At 39.2% G+C, this 24,637-nt stretch overlaps 1 protein-coding gene across 1 annotated transcript in view; it reads right to left on the bottom strand.

Annotated features, from left to right (window-relative positions):
- Window positions 1-24,637, bottom strand: part of LOC145434853 (serine protease ndl-like) — a 119,024-nt gene that overhangs the window by 14,025 nt on the left and 80,362 nt on the right. Inside the window, exon 4 of the mRNA XM_080312093.1 lies at window positions 3,215-3,308. Within this exon, the coding sequence (XP_080168219.1) occupies window positions 3,215-3,308 (94 nt within the window). The remainder of the gene's footprint in view (window positions 1-3,214; window positions 3,309-24,637) is intronic.

Here is a 24,637-nt window from a genome sequence, read left to right as displayed (position 1 = left end):
GATTTCAAATTGGTATGCCGGCACACACACTATCATTTATTTGTAGGGTTCTGATTGTCAGGAACATTTGGCGCCAGCCATTTAGGCGCCTATGGACAATTAAATATATATGCCTATCGTATATATATCGAAGTCGGTAAGCATAAAAGCAGTCTTTTTCCCTGAGGTTTTCTCGTTCTGGCACACTTCTCGGAGTCGCATGTTATATGGCCTGAGACTTCATATGTCTGCGTGCGGCGCGTCATGGTGTGCTAATGACTGACGCCGAGATGCCCAATTCTATACCTCATGCATATTCTTTCTCGGAGTAAGGGTATCCAATAAGTAAGAAATATGAGACCACGAAATAGCGCGCAGCGCGATTTTTTTTTTGAAAAAGTTGCCTATATTTCCACAATATTTAATTTTAATTCACGAAGAATTGTGGGCCTCCGTAAAGCTCGGGGCCCCGATCCCAATTGGGGGTTTTGGTGTGGCAGTTACGGCTATGGACGCCAATATAGCCATTTCAACGCACCATCGCCCCCCTATCGCCCCTTTCGTCTGTTTTCGCCCCTATCGCCCACTTGGCTATTTCCCCCCCACCTGGACCGACAAATCGCCCCCTGGGGGGGGGGCGATATCGCCCACGTTGGGAACCACTGGGCTAGACCGATTAAAATTATATTTGCACGAGGTCAATTTTTACAGGCTATTGATTTTATTGAAGTCGCTAAAAGCGAATTTTGCTACAGTGCCTTGGAAATGGATCGATTTGAGCATTTCATAACTAACAATTTCAATGAAATTGTCCATTAATGCAGCTTTTTAGTGCAACTTTTGTGAAAAATAAATGCAAACTTCTGCGAATTTGACAGCAACAAAAACTTGCCACAGTGATCATCTGGTCGGGAAAAATATCGATAAAAAATGGTCTACACGATTTTTGCGTCAGGACTTATCTGGGTCAAATCTATTTAATTTCAGGACGCTGAATACGAGTATTGGGTTATTTTTTGCTTTTTTCGCAAAAGTATAGGGGGAAATTAATGATGATAAATTCTTTCAAGTTATCATGATAAGCACTTTTTCTTTGGAAAAGCAGACATCCTGTTTATTTTAAAGTTTCAAAACATGCTTAGAGGGCCAGATATTCGGGTCATGTTAGGGCTGGGCACAATGATTCGAGGACTCGAATCTGAATCGAGTAATAATTTTAATGATTCGAGTCGAGTAGTAAAATACGATCATTTCGAGTACTGAAATTATACCCTGATCAAGTCTGCAGGACGGATTTATAGAAACATATAACGTATGGAAGTAAATCATAGGTAAGGAGCTACTAATCACAATCTTTAAACGAAGTGTGGTATAGCCTTTATAGATGATAACTGCTACCGACTAAAAATAGTTGCATCCACACATATATATATATATTGGTCGAAAAGAGGTCCATATCGAAAGAAGATAGAGAATCACTGGATTCAAGTTCACCGGAAACTCAGTTATTCTGTTCTACAACAACCTATTTTTTATCAGTATAGGTGATCTCAAAAATGATGGTTTATCTGTTGCTGTTGTACGTTGGTCGTAATGTCACTAACTAATGTCACTCATTTATGCAAATGAGAGAAAAATACCGAAAAGATCTGACGTGATAGAGATATTCTGACGACAGAGTCGGATTCAGCAACCTAAAATTAGCCAACTTCAATAGAGAAAATTTTTCGGAGAGTTTTTATTTTTGAAATTTGTAACCAGTGTAATTTTACGAGACGAAAAGAACTTTTGATTTAACGAAGATAGAGAATACTGGATTGAAGTTTACCTAACAGTTACTCGCTCTTTCTTTACTACAACAACCCAGGTTTCATGATAGATGATTTTGATAACCATATTTGATCCGTTGCTGTTGTATGCTTACCACGATGTCACTAACGAAAGCCGAAATGTGATTGATATACGAAAATGCGAAATGTTCATAACGGAAAAACTGACGCGATGAAGAAATTCTGAACACATAATTGGATTCAGCAACCTTGAATTAGCCTGAATCAATCATTGAAACTTTTGGCGGAATGTTTTTTTTTTCTTCGAAATTTGTTGACCTGTGTAATACTTCGTTTTAAGAGCGATTTACTCTAAATGGAAATCGCCGATTGATACGCCGCATTTCGCATTGAGATATTAAATATTGGACCTACACATTTGGCGGAAATAATTCTTCTTAGTGATCCCAGAATATGTGCATGTGCAGTGTGCACACATCATCATGGTAACTATGCCTGTCGCCCATGATAGGAAGTACAACATTATACTGACGTAAATTGTTAAAAACGTGATCGTTGTGGTCTATTTTATGGCAATATTGAATTCATGCGGCTCGAAATTGGAAAAGTTGCCACTACCCGCTTTGAGTTAGTCGGCAACTTATAGTAGAGATTTTAAATACACATTTTATATCAACTGTAGTAAACCAATTATGACGCTGCAGGCATGACAGGCCTTCATAAAACAGTATAAAGCTAAATTTAGTATAAGACGCGCGTCAGGCTTGGAGTGAAGGTCGGTCTGATTGATCTTGATTGTATCAACGTGATTGTCCTTGTTTTGTTGTTTGTTTGGACGTCTAAGCAATATACTAGAGCTATAGCTACTACCAACAAAGTAATAATAAAATCTTGGATAGTACTATCTCTGGCACCATGGCCAGTGTGACAATTTATCTTATGCGTTTTAAAAATTAAGTTACGCAATACAAAATGAATTCTTTGCAGCAAATATTGAATAAATTTCCCCGCAATGTCCTACTATTATATCATAACTACTGGTAAAATCAATAAACCGGAAGTTTCAAAATTCAGTTTTTGCTATCAGTAACATGCCAATATATCGAATCCAATATTTTTACGCGAGCATGGACTTGGACAGATACCGGTTGTATGTTTCACCTACACGAAAAATAGTATTTGTATTTGAAATTAATAGATTCTCCCTATCCTCTCCGCACGGCGTAGATAGGTAAATGCCGAATTGGTGAAACTCCTCAGATATTATAACATTCATGTAGATGGGATAACATACGTGTTAAACTCCCGCAATCTCAGTACCACATAGAACGCAACGCAACAATTCTACGGAAGCTATAAAATAAATGAAATGACTGACGTTCTGTTCATGCGTTCCAGCATGCGCCGCGATAATAAGTCTACGGAGGTCAATAAGTATACGGTACCTGCAGTGCTCCTTCCCATCGCAGAAGTCTACATCACGAATACATTTTTTCGACGAATCGTGACATTCGAATTCTTCTTGAGTGCAATGAATGTCTATAACGAAAACGTATACCATATTTATATCGCTGTTATAATTCTTCATGGAAAGATTTGTGATTCATAAAACTTTCGATCGAGATATCATTCTCCGATATTGGTTTTCTGTGCTTTTAAAGACTCCTTGACATTTGTTATGAAAGATCGATCGCAATGCCACGACACTGTTTTAACCAAGTTCCAACTTATTCATAGTTTTGTACTTTTGTACCCATACTTTTTGAGTCTAGTAATTTTTAATTCAGTACCTATTAGAGCAGACCTGGGAAAAGTGCGGCCCACGGGCCAAATGTGGCCAGCGAAGCTATTCTGTGCGGCCGGCGAAAGGTATCTTGAAATTCAAAACATGAAACTTGCTTTTTGAATGACTAAAACCATAAGCTGTGTCAGGTGAACAGGAAATTCGTTTACTTTGAAGCCTGTTCATTAATATACTACGATTACGCTGCCTACCTGACATGCGTAATCCAGATTTGAAATGAAAGAAATATGGCAAAGTATGAGTAGCAATTGAAATCACAAGAAATCACTCTTTGCATATAGTTTTGTTCGAACCTTCTTTGTTGCCGTTGACAATTTACGCATGATACGGTATGTGTTTCAATTTGTAACGTGTTATATTTCCAAAGCCCTAATTCAGCGCTTGCGAATACTATATGAATCATCATCATATCTATCACCAAAAAAGAATGCTGAAAACAGAAATTCAAAGAAGGTTTAGGTTTATAATTCAGATCACTATATTCATATGCTGGAGACAGGGGTAAACCGTGCTTTTAGTTTTTGCCGATCATGTTGCCGAGATTAAGGATTTTAATTAAAGTCGGTCTTTTAACAGAAACACGAAACACTCGGTCTAGAGAAAGCGAAGTTAATTAAAAACTGCAAGCTTCGTTCAACATAGAGGCTATTTAAGCTGCACACTGCTCGGAAGGCGGCGACCAAGAAAATAAGATTTGTACCATTTCCTATACATTTCAGTGCGGTAATTCTGAAACTGGGAGACGTGAAAGCATTGGACAATTGGCGTGAAGCCGAAGGTTAAGGAAAACATTTTTCGCACTCTGCGCGATATACCACCAGCTTAAAGTTGTTGCTTTGTGAATTGTCCTACTTTGATATTCGACAATGCTAACATAAACAGCCTTAATCTTCCATGCTATCAAATTATCCATTTGGATTGCTGGCATCCTGTTTGCAGTTTCAATATTTTGTTATATCAAGATAAGGGGGCGTGAAATTGTTCACTATCATAACGGAAGTAGTGCCTAAAATTCGCAAACCCCTGTTCCAGAGCCTCAATAGAAGAACGTGGATAGGTATTGATAAAAGAGAGCTAAAATATATCATGCTTAACATTGTTTCGAATCATGACAGCATTTATATTAATTAACCTTCACTTTCTCATTACCTAATATCAATACATTTACTGAGCAGCGTTTACTGAAAATGTAATTTAGAAATATAATTGAAATACGCTGAACAATGAAGTTAAAATTTTTTACTCGGCCCGCTAACTTATTTATTTTCCTCATTCGACCTGCGGAGGAACATAATTGCCAACCCTTAAATAGAGTCACAATTCAAATCTGGGCGTAGCGCAATGCCTTCGAAACAATTTAATTCATTCACTGATCATATGGTAACGAACCAGATAACATACACCTCATTGTTGCGTAAATATAAACCTCTATCGACAGCGTTGTTGAAGAATCAGATTGATTGCGCCTTGTACGGCTGCTAACAGCGTAACCACATATTCAAACATCACGTGTATTAAATATGAAGTGAAAATATAAAGTGTTTAAAAGGCCTAATAATGCACGAATTTTCGAAAAAGATTTCCATGGTGCATAACAGTAGTTAGATAAATGTGCACGACGTGCGCATGCAAGGATTATAATAAAAAAACAAAGATTATCAATATAATAATTATTTAAAGAATTAGCTCATTCTCAGTTTTGCAGCAATACTCGAGGGGAATTCCCTTCTGACTGTGCGGCAATTAAAAAAGGGGGAATAATTACCGATAGAGAGAAAACGAACAAAGAATCTGGATTGACCTTTGTACTCAGACATGAGACTGGAGTCATTCTACTTGTACATTTCCACTCGCCTCCTGATTATATTACATTGTAATTTTACTGTATTTTTCCACGATCCATAGCTGACCTTGGTCGTACACGACGGTGATAATAGTTGCCTGCCCTGACCCGTTGTTCCGTGGCCCAATTTCATGACCTGTGAGCAATAGCCCGTCAAACTGGTTGACTTATCGTTCCGCGGTTGATTCAATTTCGTGTACGGGGGGGGGGGAGGGGTCATAGGAATAATTGCCGGTCGTTACGTCAGTATAGTTTTCTTCTGATCCATGAGATCCTGGTGCGTGTTTTAGGTGTCCATACGTTCGGCTGTGTAAGGTGACGCTTGTGGTCTGTCTCATACTGTCGTACCTGAACCCGCTTGCTTTGTTCTCCACCCAGACAGTAACGAGAAATGATCTGTTATTATTATAAATATGTGTGTCATTTCGAGTCATACCGAGAATCAGAATGAATGACCTAGTAGAAATTTGTATTAGGCAACCCGACATAGATTAGCTTAAATAAAGTAACATTATGAATATAATAAGTAATTAAACAAATAGCTGATTCTCAATTTTGCTCGCATCAACGTGTTAACCCCCGGTATTACGCACCTAGTATTCGGTGCAAGCAACAAATGTGGCTGTTCCATACCTATACCGCGTTCTAGCGTCTTCATAAGGACAGACAGTCCCAACCAAACAATGTGTTTATGATGGGTTCTTTTACTGCTTCACGTCTGGTCAAGCGTAATCGTGCCGGTGCTTATAAATGATATACAATTTACCGCGGCATATTATTTTTGTATGCTGTATAATGTACACGAGGTACAACTTGAATCGATCAGTTGGCGAACTAATGCTTTACCCGTCTGTACGATCGATCGCGAGCTCACCACGCACTTGTCGTTCGAGAGCGACTCATTTCGCTATAGACAATCAGTTGTGTTCGCGTGTACCGTAACATATCCTCAACACTTGTTATGCCAACACCTCCAAGCATATTTACAATATCATGCTAAGGAACTATTGCTTCGGCAGCCACGCACTGTCGTTCGAATTCGACTAATTTCGCTGCAGACAATCAGTTGTGCTCGTGTGTGCCGTAACATATCCTCAACACATGTTATGCCAACACCGCCGAGCATATTTGCAGCATCATACTACGGATATATTGACTCGACAGAGTGTTACTATAGAAATTAAACATGGAATGGCAACGATCAATTTTGCAGCTTCGCTCCGCTTCGCCGGGGCTGGAATGAAGAATTGTTTTGCGTAAGCGACTGTAGGATTTCTGGCAACCCAAAAGCTATCTTCACGAGCGCAGAAATTATTGAATCTGGTCTTGATCGAAAGCTACTGTTGCACCGATTCCGAAAATATAAATTAAAATATTGATCGTGTGCTGATCCACCTAGAATATGTCCTCCAAGTCTGAAATATCGGCATTGTTTAGAACAATCGGGTACCCGCAACACAATTGCCCTAACAATGACCCGTTGGGATCAGTGGGCTGACCTTATTTGGCTGAAACGCGCTCGGTGGTGCAATAATGGTAATGAAATGTTGTAGATCATACGTTATGCGATCTATAGCCTGAGGTGAGGTGTAAAGTAGAGTGGGAGATTTCGAAATCGGAATCCACTGCGACTAAAGGATTGCAAAATCAAAGTCCAAAAAATCCGACTGGCACGTAAAGTACTGGTTTCTCCATATATTAGGCTGGGTAAAATGTAACATAAATCCAACTGTCAAAGACACTGCTGTAAGGGGAGTGTCGTTGTACATTAATTTGCGTACAGCGAAACTTTGTATGCGGTGGTGCAATAATGAGGATGAATTGTGCCAGATCACGTGATGCAATCTAGCCTTCTTTCGGTGAGGTGTAAAGATGAGCGGGGAGATTTCGAAATCTGACTCCACCCCGACTCGGGTTGCTAAATCAAAGTATAAAGTATCCGGCTGGCTCGTAAAGTCCTGTTATTTCCACATGTTGTGAGGGTAAAATATAGCATAAATCCGACTCTCAAGGCCATTTGGCTGCATCCAGTCCGGCGATAGCTCGCTTCACCGTCGATCAGCTGACTGACCTTATTTTGCTCGGTTTCGGTGCCAGGGCTGGATACGGTCAAGTGACCACCCAGGAACGATAGTTCTACTATCTTTACACGATATGGAGATGACGTTGCATATTCATTTGCGTACAGCGAAACCTTGTATCGACCCATTGTCGGAATTATGTTCAACTATACAGGTGTTATTAGTGCAATCAGGTTTAGCACCACAAGAAGTATATTAGCGAAGTCCTATCCACCACGAAACGATAATACCTATACCCTACCAACAAACAGACAAACAAACTTGTCGCTTGAATACTTGTAATTTCATTGTGGTCAGATGTACGCAAATCAGCTGTGATCAATCGAGCGTGACACAATCGATGTCAGTCATCAACCCGCCTGTTTGACAAAACTCGCGTTTTCGGGTTGACAGCAACACAATGCGATCCATTTGATGTCCCCATCGACCCTCCTGGGTTACCATACGGCCTCATTCAAGGGAGCATATGTCCTCCTTTTCCCAGATATGTCACCCCTTCGCCCAAATGTACTCTCTTTCTGTCAGTTTGTCCTCCTTGTTAGCTTAACATACCCAAAAAAACACCACGAGTAAAGTAAAATGAGGGCCTAGATTGAAAAAGTCGGTTACGTAGCCAAATCGGAAAAAATGACCCTATGATGGTATTGTGCAGGCTATTACGGGGATACGGGGGCCTGTGTAAACATGTGGATAGTAAAAGCGCCCTAAACTACCGTGAAAAAGATCGAGCTCACTCGACCATGTCGGGGTGTACCCACCTTAGTACAGCCAAATGATCCAATGTCATATCGAGAATAGCCGGGGGTGGTGGTATATCATTCTCACAAGATGTACTTTGGAATGCGTGTGAAATGGACATCGCCCGTTACTCGACTGAAGCAAGTCGCCACTGCAGTCCCTCTCTCTGTATACGCAACGTGCTGAGCACTGTAGATCCAGACAGGGCTACGCATTCTGGCGAGGTTAACGAAATAGCTGGAGCGATTTACAAGACATGCTACATTTACTTCAAATGGGAGAACAAAATATAGCTTTTGGCGTACTCAAGTAGTTTTAAAGAAATGTCGGTATCGTGAAATCACTTTTCTTTCCTAATGATAAAGGAGTAGGTCCCCATAAAACTGTCGACCTCAAAGCACGTTGGTAACTGTGATAGTAGACAAAACTGACTCGAGTATCTCAGAAATAGTGACTGTATTTCGTTTGCTGACCACGCGCCTGCTTATTCACTTCGACTGACTTGCGTAGTAAGCAACTACGCTCCCATCATCTTCTTATTGCTCAAATAATCTTACAATGAATATACACGATATTCATTCTAATTTATCGGTAGTGTTATCAGCACAAAAGACACAGTTACACAAGTCTCGCAAAAGGTGTTGATACACTACAATCGTTTTATCGCCTTTATTTAATTCATAGATCGATCGCACGAGTGACGTTTCCGCAGACCAATTTTTGGCGTTTGATCAACTCTTGCTTGGTTATGGGGTTTCTAATCAAAGGACGATTGAGATTCGGTGTGTCTTTTCGATACGTTGCGCAAACCTTTCGTTCGGATTACGTATTCGCACTGCGGAAACCATTTTGCATGTTCTGTCCAAACCTCGTCTTCCCGGTCCCAACGAAGCCCGCCGCCACAGTAAAAGCATTTGGTTCTGTCCGAATCAATGTAGTAAAACCCCGCTTTTGCTAACTGTTCAACACTAGCATTAATTTTATTCGGTTCCCACCCCTTGTCGAAGGTTGCGATTCTTTTTTGACAACGACGACATGCGGGGGTTCACGGGTTTAAGACAAGGAAATAGTTGCTCAAGACATCGGTTTTCGTCTTCGGAAGGTTCCTGTGGTTCTTGCAGATGTAAAGTGAGACGTCGTATTTTGTCGTCAAGCAAATTATCCAAATTGTCTCGTTCGTACTTGGTTAACGCCACATTCCCCGAATCGTCGCCACGTGCGAAACAACAATCCGGGTGATACGTCAAGTGTATTTCAGATACATCGTCTGTAGGCCTCCAATTGCGTAGAACGCCGGAGCAGTTGAAGCACTGCGTTCTGTCCAGGTCACCGAGGTAGAATAAACCTTGTTTTGCCAACTCCCCGACCGCCCGTGGTATGGGATAGCTAGGTCATTTCTCAAAGGTTTCGCGACGCTTCGACTCCTTTCGCAAGTCGAGATTCCTAACCCGATACTCGTGCTCTTGATCAACAATATTCGCAAAGTTGATGTTGGCGTTTCCAACGGCTTTAAACTGTCTCAATAAACTTTTGAAATTCGATGTCACAATAGCTATGTTCAACGCGTCTCGTACACAATTCGCGTCATGACGCCGTGCACTCGACCCCGTCCATTTTTCGAGGTACACACTGCACCCAAAGCACTTGATTTTGTCTTCAAATCCTAGCCAGTAGTATCCTTCAGACGCTAAATCGGTGCGTGTTGCGTATGATACTTTAGAGAATTTGGCGAACGTGGCAAGTCTGAATAATTCACTGCGGTGTGAACCGGAAGCTATATACACTCGTTTCTGTCCGGGTGGATCAGAGTATCTCTCCATTGACGTTATGCCAAGCTCTTTCATAAACATGGAGTACTAAGAGCTTTTTGTGTCTAAACCTGTACCATAGCTCACACATATATATTCCTAGTTTATCCTTGCGAGCTGTATCGATTACTGGTTAGTTGTACTTTTATGTGTGATTGACAACCGTTAGCTGTCGCTATCGCACCATTTACATATGTGTTATACCTGGAGCGGGCAACTTTTGCAGTCCGCGGGGGCGTGTATAGCATAATTAGGTACTCGGCAGTAGTAGGGTTTGGTCAAATTGTTACCGTCCAATCAGAGAGCGCCACGTCATCATAATTGCCACGCCCATTTTCATACCCTAAGGGTACATTCATCTGCTACGTCATCTGTGCCACATCATCAAGCGCCACGCTATAGTGCCACATCATCCATCCATTGCTATATCATCGCTGCATTGATTGCCGCATCTTGATACTTTTCTCAGATATTGTATTATGTGTATTTAGGACTAATATCATCCGTCCATATTTTTTAAACTTGATTTTATGTGTATAAGTTACGGTTTCTGCAGTTTCCACATTTTACGACTCATGATTGCCGCATCAAAACTTACCTTGGCTAGAATCGACAGATTTTCTATTATGTGTAAATTAATTACTTAAATGCGATATTACTCTATTGGTCGGAGATAACTCATCCGTCCATATTTTTAAACTTGATTTTATGTGTACAAGGTATGGTTTCTGCGGTCTCCACATTTACGACTTATTTTGATTAGACGCAGGTAAGCGATTTTCAAGTTCAGAGCTATGGAAACAGATCAGTCGCATGTGCTCGTTCCGAAGTCGCAACAGCTTACTGAGCTTAGTAGCATATACGCGAATCCCAAGGCGAAAATAATCGAACGAACTATAGCCGCAGGCGCGCGATTCTCAGGGCTGTAATTATACAAACACTTTATCTGCATATACGCGAACCCCAGCGTTATAACGACAGGGACTAATTAACGCGTTCTGAAGCCGTAAATTTAATCAACTTCAATGATATGGCCATGATTTAAAGATGGTAATATCTCTTAATGACTTTAATACTCTGAATTTTAAATTATCCACACCTATTGGTTGAAATGTTGTTAAGTAACTAATGTTTTCAACATGACCTAAACGCAAAGTGCACGAATTTCCATGTTGATCAAATACCACAAACTTTGCTTGCTTTCAGAGTCAGTAACTGAGCGCATAACAGAATTTACCCAAAATAGTCGGTACTCCGAAAATTTTGTATAGTAGAACTTTTTAAATACATTTTACACTCGCGGTTTTATTGTTATATATTAAAATTAAACAATCACCTTCGCTGCAGGTACGCGATCCCTAACGTTATAATGATAGGGACAAATTAGCCGCATGAAAGCGAGTCTAATGAATATAACGACAGACAACAAGTTAGTTGAAAAGTAAAACTAATCGTGACCGATGCATTAATGACTTCAATACTCTGTATTTTAAATTATCCACACCTATGAGTCGAAACGTTGTTAAGTAAGTCATGTTTTCAACACAACCTAAATGCAGTGCACGAATTTCCATATCGATCAAATACCACGAATTTTGCTTGCTTTCAGAGTTAGTAACTAAGCGCGTAACATAATTTAATCGTAAGCTTTACTTGAATTTTAAGTTTCCGATTTCAAACTGAACGGTGGGATATGTATTGACCAATAAAGAGTGACACAATATAGTAAACATGTGTGAGAAAACTCACAAGTAACCCGACATGTCAAATTTTGTTACGCATTTCATGATTGAACAACTTTAAAACTAACGCAGTTTCCCCCGCACAATTATGAAGCCCGATTTTCTCGTTGTTATAATTAAACGAACACCTTCGCCGCAGGTACGCGATCACCGACGTTATAATGATAAGGACAAATTAGCCGCATGAAAGCGAGTCTAATGAATATAGCGACAGACAACAAGTTAGTTGAAAAGTAAAACTAATCGTGACCGATGCAAGACGGCGTGAAACAGCGCTTTCGCTCGATTCTTGTAGTGACCACATTTCATACGATTCAGTCCTTTTCATGTCACTAGAATAAGGATGATTAAACCGACAGTGAAACGCCGCCGGCGTCTTATAACGTAATAATGTAAGCTGCGTCGGGTGCTGCTATAATGTTCGGAGCGAATATAGTAGAAAGTCCACGTCTGGACACCTGTATGCAGATGCGCATACTACCGTAGTAAAACGCATAACAGAATGCAGGCAAAATTCGATATTGCTTTGTGATGATTTTGATGTTGTTCCATACCGATTGGGAAGATAGGACTCCTAATTTCCTAACTAACTACAAAATCCCTAGTAACATAGTCGGACGCATAACGGAATTTACGCAATATCGGCATTGCTCTGCGATAATTTTGACCACTATGTTTTGATAATAACTTGCTTCCGAGAAATAAATAACATTCATTATACGTTAGATGATACTTTTCCTTGATATTCTGTTATGTGTATTTAGGGCTTATGCGACATCACTATGTTGGCGACAGGCCTGATTTGAACACACTAATTTTGTGAATTAAACTTATCGCTCAACACGGACACTCAATGAAGAGCACCCTGGAGACCCACATAAATGCTCCACAATTCTTGACATATAATATACTGAGCATATAATAAGATGACAAAACCTATACTTGAGTACTCCGAAATGTACAAGTACTTTACCTTTTCACGACGTTTTTTGTAAGATGAATACTAATTTTATCGAAAAATAAAATTTATGCTCTCAAGTAGGTTTTTGTCTACACGCACCAACAACTCAAGTATTTATGACACAGGAATGATTCATTAAGTATAGCGCAAGCAGGCCAAACCTATAATTGAGTGCTCCAAAATGTACAAGTACTTCGCTATGTACTCCCTCCACGTAAAAAGTGACAGATTTAGGCAAAAGTTGCTATAGAACTGCGTTAGTTTTAAAGTTGTTCCATCATGCAATGTGTGATGAAATTTGGTATGCTGCATAATCACAATGCCCTGGAGCTCATTTAGATACGTTTTTTTTTTTTTTTTAATGTAGTTACACATTCTAGTTGTTTTGATGTAAGGATGAGACTTCAGAACATGAATTTGTAATCCATGATGCTTATAATGCCAACCATGATGTTATCCATGATGTATGTAATGTCACACACCTCGTTTACGCGAATACTTGGTATCTATGAACAATCGTGAAGTATACAGGATGTGTAATGTCTTGTTATTTTCATGGAAACACGAGGGGGTGTAACATGTTTGAATATTGTTCATTGGTTTGTCGATTCAGAGTTGATATCCGGATCCGGTTATTTGTAAAGTGGATAGAAAACTACACTATTCCGATGCAGTAAAGACTCTTACACTCTGGATTTTGTGCAGTATATACTAATTTTTTTACATTGCGGAGTATTCCATAAACGTTAATCCAGTGATCCTCCTTCTATTTTCAATCACGATCCGCTTATTATTCTAGGCTTCGAACCCCACACCCAGTACGTTTTATGGGGATTAATATTTTTAGATTAAATATAGCGTATCGAGACTTCGTGAAACTTACTTGGAAATAGTTATTTCTACCCTAATTTAATAGATTTCTCAGATATCGTAGCAACGGAACTGGCTTGAGCGAGCGGTTAAGGCGTTGGACTTAAGTTTCAATGAACAAGTGTTCTAAGTTACTCATGTTTTCAACACAACCTAAACGCAAAGTGCACTAATTTCCATATTGATCAAATACCACAAATTTTGCTGGCTTTCAGAGTTAGTAACTAAGCGCGTAACAGAATTTACCTAAAAAAGTCAGTACTCCAGAAATTTTGTAAAGTATAGCTTTTTGGCGTTGGACTTAAGTTCCAATGAACAAGTGTTCACATAGGTTCGAATCCCACACCCACTACGTTTTACGAGAATTAATATTTTTAGATTCAAATTTAGCGTATTGAGTACTTTTTCTGCCTTTTTCAGCGCATTAGAGACGTTTACACTATGGATTTCGTGAGCTTTACTTGAGTTTTATAAATTAACGTAAAAGTAGTCATTTCCGAGTAAGTAAAACGTTCGTATTGTAGGTTCATTTCTGCTTAATACTATAATTATCATGGAGTTGGAGCAGTCCAATATCAAAAACACCCGAAAGTATTTGTTGCATATAGCTAAAAACCTAATTGAGTACTCTGAAGAAGTGCAAGTAGCACAGTTTGTGGTATTTCTATGACATCGAAATTTAGCTAACCAGAACTTATACTTGAGTACTCCGAAATGTACAAGTACTTTACCTTTACACGACGTTTCTGTAAAATGAATACTGATTTTATTAAAAAATAAAAAAGCACGAAAAATTACATTTTATCCCAAACCATCAGAATACTAAAGTAGCTTATTGCGTATATGGACCTAATACTAAAGTGTGTGACACAGGAGTGATTCATTAAGTATAGCGCAAGCAGGCCAAACCTATAATTGAGTGCTCCAAAATGTACAAGTACTTCGCTATGTACTCCCTCCACGTAAAAAGTGACAGATTTAGGCAAAAGTTGCTATAGAACTGCGTTAGTTTTAAAGTTGTTCCATCATGCAATGTGTGATGAAATTTGGTATGCTGCATAATCACAATGCCCTGGAGCTCATTTAGATACGTTAGGCCGATGGGTATTCATTGAGTTGTATAAGCATAAAAAACATTCCCGCGCGCGCGTCTTAGGATTAGGTGGTAGGGTTAGCCAGGGTTTAGGAGCGCGCGGGAATGTTTTTTATGCTTATACAACTCAATGAATACCCATCGGCCTGCTTACTACATTTTAAATATTCTCTCCGCTATTGTGTACACAAGAATATACTTCTCTTAGTAACCAATTTCTCGTGAATTCCGAAACACATTGACGTGTGTTAACTTCTGGTATTACGTGATAATATCATTTTCATGTCTGATAATGTCACTTGTCAAGGTGATATAAACGTAAGCTCAAACTACTTTGACATACACAGTCCTAAAAGTAGGTAGTTCCACCTGAAAAACCTCTTGAGTAGAGGGTAAGTCATCTACGGAAATAACCATCTATATTAGTTACTTTTAGATCCCTAATTGTACTTTTTGCGCAATATTTGAGTTTTAGGAAGTACCCTTCAAAGTGAGCCTACATCTTGGATATTATCCAAAACCACATAAATTTCGCTTCGAACGAGGTATCCTTTAAAATAAGGTAGAAGTAGTCATTTCCGAGTAAGTAAAACGTTAGTACTCTAGGTCCATTTCTGTTCAATACTCTAGCAATCATGAAGTTGATGTACTCCAATATCATAAGGACTTGAGAGTATTTGGTGCATGTAGGCAAAAAACCTACTTGGGTATTCTCACAAAGTGCGAGTACTATACTTAACAATTCTGAAAGTTAGCGCAGTGGTATGTTCCATTGTCATAATGTCCTACACCTGTGAACCGATCTTCAAGTTGCGCATTCAATGTTAAGCTCGGTAATTCCGTTATTAAAGTTGAGTATGCGTATAGGTACGTGCTACGCCCCCGCAAAAGTCGGTATGGAACTGGATTAGTTTTAAAGTTGTTCAATCATGAAATGCGTAACAAAATTTGACATGGTGCATTGTCATAATGTCTTACAACGGTGTAGCGAGTTTCAAGGTTGGGAGTCGATTATTAACATGGTAATTCCGTTATTAAAGTTGACTATGCATAGGTACGTGCTACGCTACGGAAAAACAGACTTAGCCAAAAGTCTGTATAGAACTGCGTTGGTTTTAAAGGTGTTACATCATGAAATGTGTGACGAAATTTGGTATGGTTCATTCTTATTATGTCCTACAACTGCGTACCAACGTTCAAGGTGAGAATTTGATGTTTAGCACACTAATTCTGTTATTAAAATTGACTATATATGGGTATATGCTGTGTTCACGAAAAGCAGATATGCGTAAAAGTCGGTATTCGACTGCGATAGTTTCAAAGGTGTTCCATCATTAGATGTGTGATGATGAAATCTTGAAAAACCTCGATCTCAGCTACGCGGAGAACATTAACTTTACGCAACTCGGGACTACTATTTCGTGCGATCTAACATATTTGTCAGTTGTGAACTCGCGCTTGCAGTCAAAAGATTTCATTGCTATGCAGCTCAAAAACATTAAGGTCTGCGCGATTATTGCTGGGGCCGCGCATGTTGCCGAATACTATTCCAAGAAATTGACGCGTGTAAATGTGCCACGAATATAGTTGATTACGATTCCAAGAAGTCGGGCCACATCGACAATGCGAATTAGAACATTATAAATAAAGTTGCGTTGGCGATACGAATTAGAATGTTTACTTCCGACGTAAAGTAATTCGCATTCTGAAAACTTCACATTTCTGTTCCAAGTATTGTCATGTGCACAGCGAACGAGGCAGGCATCACAGGTAAGGTAGGATCCATGTATTTTTGTATCGATTTAAACTAAATTTAGCTATAATTTCTCGATGCGGTATTAGCTTACGTGGATTGTGCACGCAGATTGAATTACGTTGAGATTTCTCCAATAGCTAATAACGTAATAATTAGTTCTGTGCGCAGATATAATATTAACCGTCAATATTGCCGAAGTCGCATAAATTCGAATGTATATGCAAGTTCTCCGTTAAGGGTAGACTCTCTAGCCTCGCTTATTACTCGAATCTCGCGGTGGTTACAATATTGTGAATTAATTGAGTGGAGCTATACTGTATATTACTTATCGTCTATATTTAAATTCGGTATGCTAATGCGTTGAGTTTGAAGCTAAATCGCTCCATTTCAGGTAGCGAAGAAAATGATTACTGCATACTCGTTGACACACGCACGCCCAGGACGACTTACAAGCGTATAATGATGGAGCAGATGGCACAGTCCTAAGGGTGCGTTATATCATTTCTCAATTATATTGAAAAAATCACCAGAGTTTCATGGCTGAAGCTTTATCATTTCGAATGCTGAATAATCATATATTACATCTATAGTAATACCTAGATCATGCTACGTCATAATTTGTGCTATTACAATATTAAGATTTAATTAAGTAGAGCTTCGCTATATTATTTACGACCTATTTTTTTTAAATTTAGCATGCTAATGCGTTGAGTTTGAAGCTACATCGTCTCATTTCATGTAGCGAAGAAAATGATCACGGCATATATTCGCGGACACATTCAAGCCCGGGACGAGTTACAAGCGTATGATGATGGAGCAACTTGCACAGCCCTAAAGGTGCGTTATATCATTTCTCAACTATTATGAAAAAATCGCCAGCGTACCGAGATTTCTCCTATATCGTACCATTTAAATAGCTATAACGTAATAATCAGTCCTGTGCGCGGCTATAATGTTAACCGGCAATATAGCCGAAGTCGCATAAATTCGAATGTATATGCAAGTTCTCTGTTTAGGGTAGACTATCTAGCTCCGCTTATTACTCGAATCTCGCTGTGGTTACAATATTATGAATTAATTAGGTAGAGCTATACTGTATATTATTTATCGTCTATACTTAAATTCGCTATGCTAATGCGTTGAGTTTGAAGCTAAATCGTTCCATTTCAGGTAGCGAAGAAAATGATTACTGCATACTCGTTGACACACGAATGCTCGGGGCGACTTACAAGCGTATAATGATGGAACAGATTGCACAGCCCTAAAGGTGCGTTATGTCATTTCTCAAATATATTGAAAAAATCGTCATTCTGGGTAACCCTAAAAATTCCCTTACGTAGCTGTAGAAATTTGACACCGACTCTGTACATTCAATGTGGGGGTAGCTGACTTGGAGACAGAAAAACACACATATTTGTCCGTAACATGGTCTTAGTATGAACCGACATGCATTCGAATTGTGGAAAAATGTGTCGCACACTATTTCACCGAGATTACAACCCTTTCACGGATATTCGTTGGTGCTATCGATACGGTGAACAGCACGTTATGTATAGTAAAGAGCCGGAAGCTAGTGATGATGATGACGTAACAATTATTGATGAGGCAGTGGCGCAATCTGTGGGTGGTAACACGAATGGACATGATATTCTTCGATATGATCAACTGAAACCTCGGATGTGGTGGGTTAGAGTCTTGTCGTGATGGTCTGTTTCGAAATGCAAGCGGATGAACTAGACCAAAAGTTTCGAAGATGCTAATAATAATTTCGCGTAGGCTATGCATACAAATGAGGAAAGTTACATCAACGCGTGTTAACTATCGAGTTATCGAATGATTTTTTCCTTACATCAAAACAACTAGAATGTGTAACTACATTAAAAAAACGTATCTAAATGAGCTCCAGGGCATTGTGATTATGCAGCATACCAAATTTCATCACACATTGCATGATGGAACAACTTTAAAACTAACGCAGTTCTATAGCAACTTTTGCCTAAATCTGTCACTTTTTACGTGGAGGGAGTACATAGCGAAGTACTTGTACATTTTGGAGCACTCAATTATAGGTTTGGCCTGCTTGCGCTATACTTAATGAATCACTCCTGTGTCACACACTTTAGTATTAGGTCCATATACGCAATAAGCTACTTTAGTATTCTGATGGTTTGGGATAAAATGTAATTTTTCGTGCTTTTTTATTTTTTAATAAAATCAGTATTCATTTTACAGAAACGTCGTGTAAAGGTAAAGTACTTGTACATTTCGGAGTACTCAAGTATAAGTTCTGGTTAGCTAAATTTCGATGTCATAGAAATACCACAAACTGTGCTACTTGCACTTCTTCAGAGTACTCAATTAGGTTTTTAGCTATATGCAACAAATACTTTCGGGTGTTTTTGATATTGGACTGCTCCAACTCCATGATAATTATAGTATTAAGCAGAAATGAACCTACAATACGAACGTTTTACTTACTCGGAAATGACTACTTTTACGTTAATTTATAAAACTCAAGTAAAGCTCACGAAATCCATAGTGTAAACGTCTCTAATGCGCTGAAAAAGGCAGAAAAAGTACTCAATACGCTAAATTTGAATCTAAAAATATTAATTCTCGTAAAACGTAGTGGGTGTGGGATTCGAACCTATGTGAACACTTGTTCATTGGAACTTAAGTCCAACGCCAAAAAGCTATACTTTACAAAATTTCTGGAGTACTGACTTTTTTAGGTAAATTCTGTTACGCGCTTAGTTACTAACTCTGAAAGCCAGCAAAATTTGTGGTATTTGATCAATATGGAAATTAGTGCACTTTGCGTTTAGGTTGTGTTGAAAACATGAGTAACTTAGAACACTTGTTCATTGAAACTTAAGTCCAACGCCTTAACCGCTCGCTCAAGCCAGTTCCGTTGCTACGATATCTGAGAAATCTATTAAATTAGGGTAGAAATAACTATTTCCAAGTAAGTTTCACGAAGTCTCGATACGCTATATTTAATCTAAAAATATTAATCCCCATAAAACGTACTGGGTGTGGGGTTCGAAGCCTAGAATAATAAGCGGATCGTGATTGAAAATAGAAGGAGGATCACTGGATTAACGTTTATGGAATACTCCGCAATGTAAAAAAATTAGTATATACTGCACAAAATCCAGAGTGTAAGAGTCTTTACTGCATCGGAATAGTGTAGTTTTCTATCCACTTTACAAATAACCGGATCCGGATATCAACTCTGAATCGACAAACCAATGAACAATATTCAAACATGTTACACCCCCTCGTGTTTCCATGAAAATAACAAGACATTACACATCCTGTATACTTCACGATTGTTCATAGATACCAAGTATTCGCGTAAACGAGGTGTGTGACATTACATACATCATGGATAACATCATGGTTGGCATTATAAGCATCATGGATTACAAATTCATGTTCTGAAGTCTCATCCTTACATCAAAACAACTAGAATGTGTAACTACATTAAAAAAAAAAAAAAAACGTATCTAAATGAGCTCCAGGGCATTGTGATTATGCAGCATACCAAATTTCATCACACATTGCATGATGGAACAACTTTAAAACTAACGCAGTTCTATAGCAACTTTTGCCTAAATCTGTCACTTTTTACGTGGAGGGAGTACATAGCGAAGTACTTGTACATTTTGGAGCACTCAATTATAGGTTTGGCCTGCTTGCGCTATACTTAATGAATCATTCCTGTGTCATAAATACTTGAGTTGTTGGTGCGTGTAGACAAAAACCTACTTGAGAGCATAAATTTTATTTTTCGATAAAATTAGTATTCATCTTACAAAAAACGTCGTGAAAAGGTAAAGTACTTGTACATTTCGGAGTACTCAAGTATAGGTTTTGTCATCTTATTATATGCTCAGTATATTATATGTCAAGAATTGTGGAGCATTTATGTGGGTCTCCAGGGTGCTCTTCATTGAGTGTCCGTGTTGAGCGATAAGTTTAATTCACAAAATTAGTGTGTTCAAATCAGGCCTGTCGCCAACATAGTGATGTCGCATAAGCCCTAAATACACATAACAGAATATCAAGGAAAAGTATCATCTAACGTATAATGAATGTTATTTATTTCTCGGAAGCAAGTTATTATCAAAACATAGTGGTCAAAATTATCGCAGAGCAATGCCGATATTGCGTAAATTCCGTTATGCGTCCGACTATGTTACTAGGGATTTTGTAGTTAGTTAGGAAATTAGGAGTCCTATCTTCCCAATCGGTATGGAACAACATCAAAATCATCACAAAGCAATATCGAATTTTGCCTGCATTCTGTTATGCGTTTTACTACGGTAGTATGCGCATCTGCATACAGGTGTCCAGACGTGGACTTTCTACTATATTCGCTCCGAACATTATAGCAGCACCCGACGCAGCTTACATTATTACGTTATAAGACGCCGGCGGCGTTTCACTGTCGGTTTAATCATCCTTATTCTAGTGACATGAAAAGGACTGAATCGTATGAAATGTGGTCACTACAAGAATCGAGCGAAAGCGCTGTTTCACGCCGTCTTGCATCGGTCACGATTAGTTTTACTTTTCAACTAACTTGTTGTCTGTCGCTATATTCATTAGACTCGCTTTCATGCGGCTAATTTGTCCTTATCATTATAACGTCGGTGATCGCGTACCTGCGGCGAAGGTGTTCGTTTAATTATAACAACGAGAAAATCGGGCTTCATAATTGTGCGGGGGAAACTGCGTTAGTTTTAAAGTTGTTCAATCATGAAATGCGTAACAAAATTTGACATGTCGGGTTACTTGTGAGTTTTCTCACACATGTTTACTATATTGTGTCACTCTTTATTGGTCAATACATATCCCACCGTTCAGTTTGAAATCGGAAACTTAAAATTCAAGTAAAGCTTACGATTAAATTATGTTACGCGCTTAGTTACTAACTCTGAAAGCAAGCAAAATTCGTGGTATTTGATCGATATGGAAATTCGTGCACTGCATTTAGGTTGTGTTGAAAACATGACTTACTTAACAACGTTTCGACTCATAGGTGTGGATAATTTAAAATACAGAGTATTGAAGTCATTAATGCATCGGTCACGATTAGTTTTACTTTTCAACTAACTTGTTGTCTGTCGTTATATTCATTAGACTCGCTTTCATGCGGCTAATTTGTCCCTATCATTATAACGTTAGGGATCGCGTACCTGCAGCGAAGGTGATTGTTTAATTTTAATATATAACAATAAAACCGCGAGTGTAAAATGTATTTAAAAAGTTCTACTATACAAAATTTTCGGAGTACCGACTATTTTGGGTAAATTCTGTTATGCGCTCAGTTACTGACTCTGAAAGCAAGCAAAGTTTGTGGTATTTGATCAACATGGAAATTCGTGCACTTTGCGTTTAGGTCATGTTGAAAACATTAGTTACTTAACAACATTTCAACCAATAGGTGTGGATAATTTAAAATTCAGAGTATTAAAGTCATTAAGAGATATTACCATCTTTAAATCATGGCCATATCATTGAAGTTGATTAAATTTACGGCTTCAGAACGCGTTAATTAGTCCCTGTCGTTATAACGCTGGGGTTCGCGTATATGCAGATAAAGTGTTTGTATAATTACAGCCCTGAGAATCGCGCGCCTGCGGCTATAGTTCGTTCGATTATTTTCGCCTTGGGATTCGCGTATATGCTACTAAGCTCAGTAAGCTGTTGCGACTTCGGAACGAGCACATGCGACTGATCTGTTTCCATAGCTCTGAACTTGAAAATCGCTTACCTGCGTCTAATCAAAATAAGTCGTAAATGTGGAGACCGCAGAAACCATACCTTGTACACATAAAATCAAGTTTAAAAATATGGACGGATGAGTTATCTCCGACCAATAGAGTAATATCGCATTTAAGTAATTAATTTACACATAATAGAAAATCTGTCGATTCTAGCCAAGGTAAGTTTTGATGCGGCAATCATGAGTCGTAAAATGTGGAAACTGCAGAAACCGTAACTTATACACATAAAATCAAGTTTAAAAAATATGGACGGATGATATTAGTCCTAAATACACATAATACAATATCTGAGAAAAGTATCAAGATGCGGCAATCAATGCAGCGATGATATAGCAATGGATGGATGATGTGGCACTATAGCGTGGCGCTTGATGATGTGGCACAGATGACGTAGCAGATGAATGTACCCTTAGGGTATGAAAATGGGCGTGGCAATTATGATGACGTGGCGCTCTCTGATTGGACGGTAACAATTTGACCAAACCCTACTACTCTCGGCGGTGCGAATTGCGGAATCGATCCATTATTCGACCACCGATCAGCGTATGCGAGGATTATATCGCATTCAATCAATGTATTTTAACAACAGCAATGTCACCACGAAGCCGTATCTCGCCGATATTAACGAGGACAAAGTGGATTTGAGAACAGTATTTTTATACAGGCACCGCCATGTCTGCTTCTCTCTAATCAATTAACACACGGTACAATACTTAAATAATGTTTCATAGTGGTCTATAAGCCCGATACCCTAAATCGACAAAGATATCAATTCATTAAAGTTGTTTTCTAACGACACTACAGGCAACAAAGCGTACTAGTAAACAAACCGAATTGTCACACTGAATTGACGCAACAGTGTGACAATTCGGTTGGTTTACTAGTACGCTTTGTTGCCTGTAGTGTCGTTAGAAAACAACTTTAATGAATTGATATCTTTGTCGATTTAGTGTATCGGGCTTATAGACCACTATGAAACATTATTTAAGTATTGTATCGTGTGTTAATTGATCAGAGAGAAGCAGACATGGCGGTGCCTGTATAAAAATACTGTTCTCAAATCCACTTTGTCCTCGTTAATATCGGCGAGATACGGCTTCGTGGTGACATTGCTGTTGTTAAAATACATTGTTTGAATACGATTTAATCCTCGCATATGCTGCTCGGTGGTCGAATAATGGATCGATTCCACAATTCGCACCGCCGAGTACCTAATTATGCTATACACGCCCCCGCGGACTGCAAAAGTTGCCCGCTCCAGGTATAACACATATGTAAATGGTGCGATAGCGACAGCTAACGGTTGTCAATCACACATAAAAGTACAACTAACCAGTAATCGATACAGCTCGCAAGGATAAACTAGGAATATATATGTGTGAGCTATGGTACAGGTTTAGACACAAAAAGCTCTTAGTACTCCATGTTCATGAAAGAGCTTGGCATAACGTCAATGGAGAGATACTCTGATCCACCCGGACAGAAACGAGTGTATATCGCTTCCGGTTCACACCGCAGTGAATTATTCAGACTTGCCACGTTCGCCAAATTCTCTAAAGTATCATACGCAACACGCCCCGATTTAGCGTCTGAAGGATACTACTGGCTAGGATTTGAAGACAAAATCAAGTGCTTTGGGTGCAGTGTGTACCTCGAAAAATGGACGGGGTCGAGTGCACGGCGTCATGACGCGAATTGTGTACGAGACGCGTTGAACATAGCTATTGTGACATCGAATTTCAAAAGTTTATTGAGACAGTTTAAAGCCGTTGGAAACGCCAACATCAACTTTGCGAATATCGTTGATCAAGAGCACGAGTATCGGGTTAGGAATCTCGACTTGCGAAAGGAGTCGAAGCGTCGCGAAACCTTTGAGAAATGGCCTAGCTATCCCATACCACGGGCGGTCGGGGAGTTGGCAAAACAAGGTTTATTCTACCTCGGTGACCTGGACAGAACGCAGTGCTTCAACTGCTCCGGCGTTCTACGCAATTGGAGGCCTACAGACGATGTATCTGAAATACACTTGACGTATCACCCGGATTGTTGTTTCGCACGTGGCGACGATTCGGGGAATGTGGCGTTAACCAAGTACGAACGAAACAATTTGGATAAGTTGCTTGACGACAAAATACGACGTCTCACTTTACATCTACAAGAACCACAGGAACCTTCCGAAGACGAAAACCGATGTCTTGAGCAACTATTTCCTTGTCTTAAACCCGTGAACCCCCGCATGTCGTCGTTGTCAAAAAAGAATCGCAACCTTCGACAAGGGGTGGGAACCGAATAAAATTAATGCTAGTGTTGAACAGTTAGCAAAAGCGGGGTTTTACTACATTGATTCGGACAGAACCAAATGCTTTTACTGTGGCGG

This window comes from Botryllus schlosseri, chromosome 3 (genome assembly GCF_051294905.1).
Source record: "Botryllus schlosseri isolate E-star chromosome 3, Bs_hap1, whole genome shotgun sequence".
Taxonomy (NCBI): Eukaryota; Metazoa; Chordata; class Ascidiacea; order Stolidobranchia; family Styelidae; genus Botryllus; species Botryllus schlosseri.
This window is presented reverse-complemented; position numbering and strand designations above follow the sequence as displayed.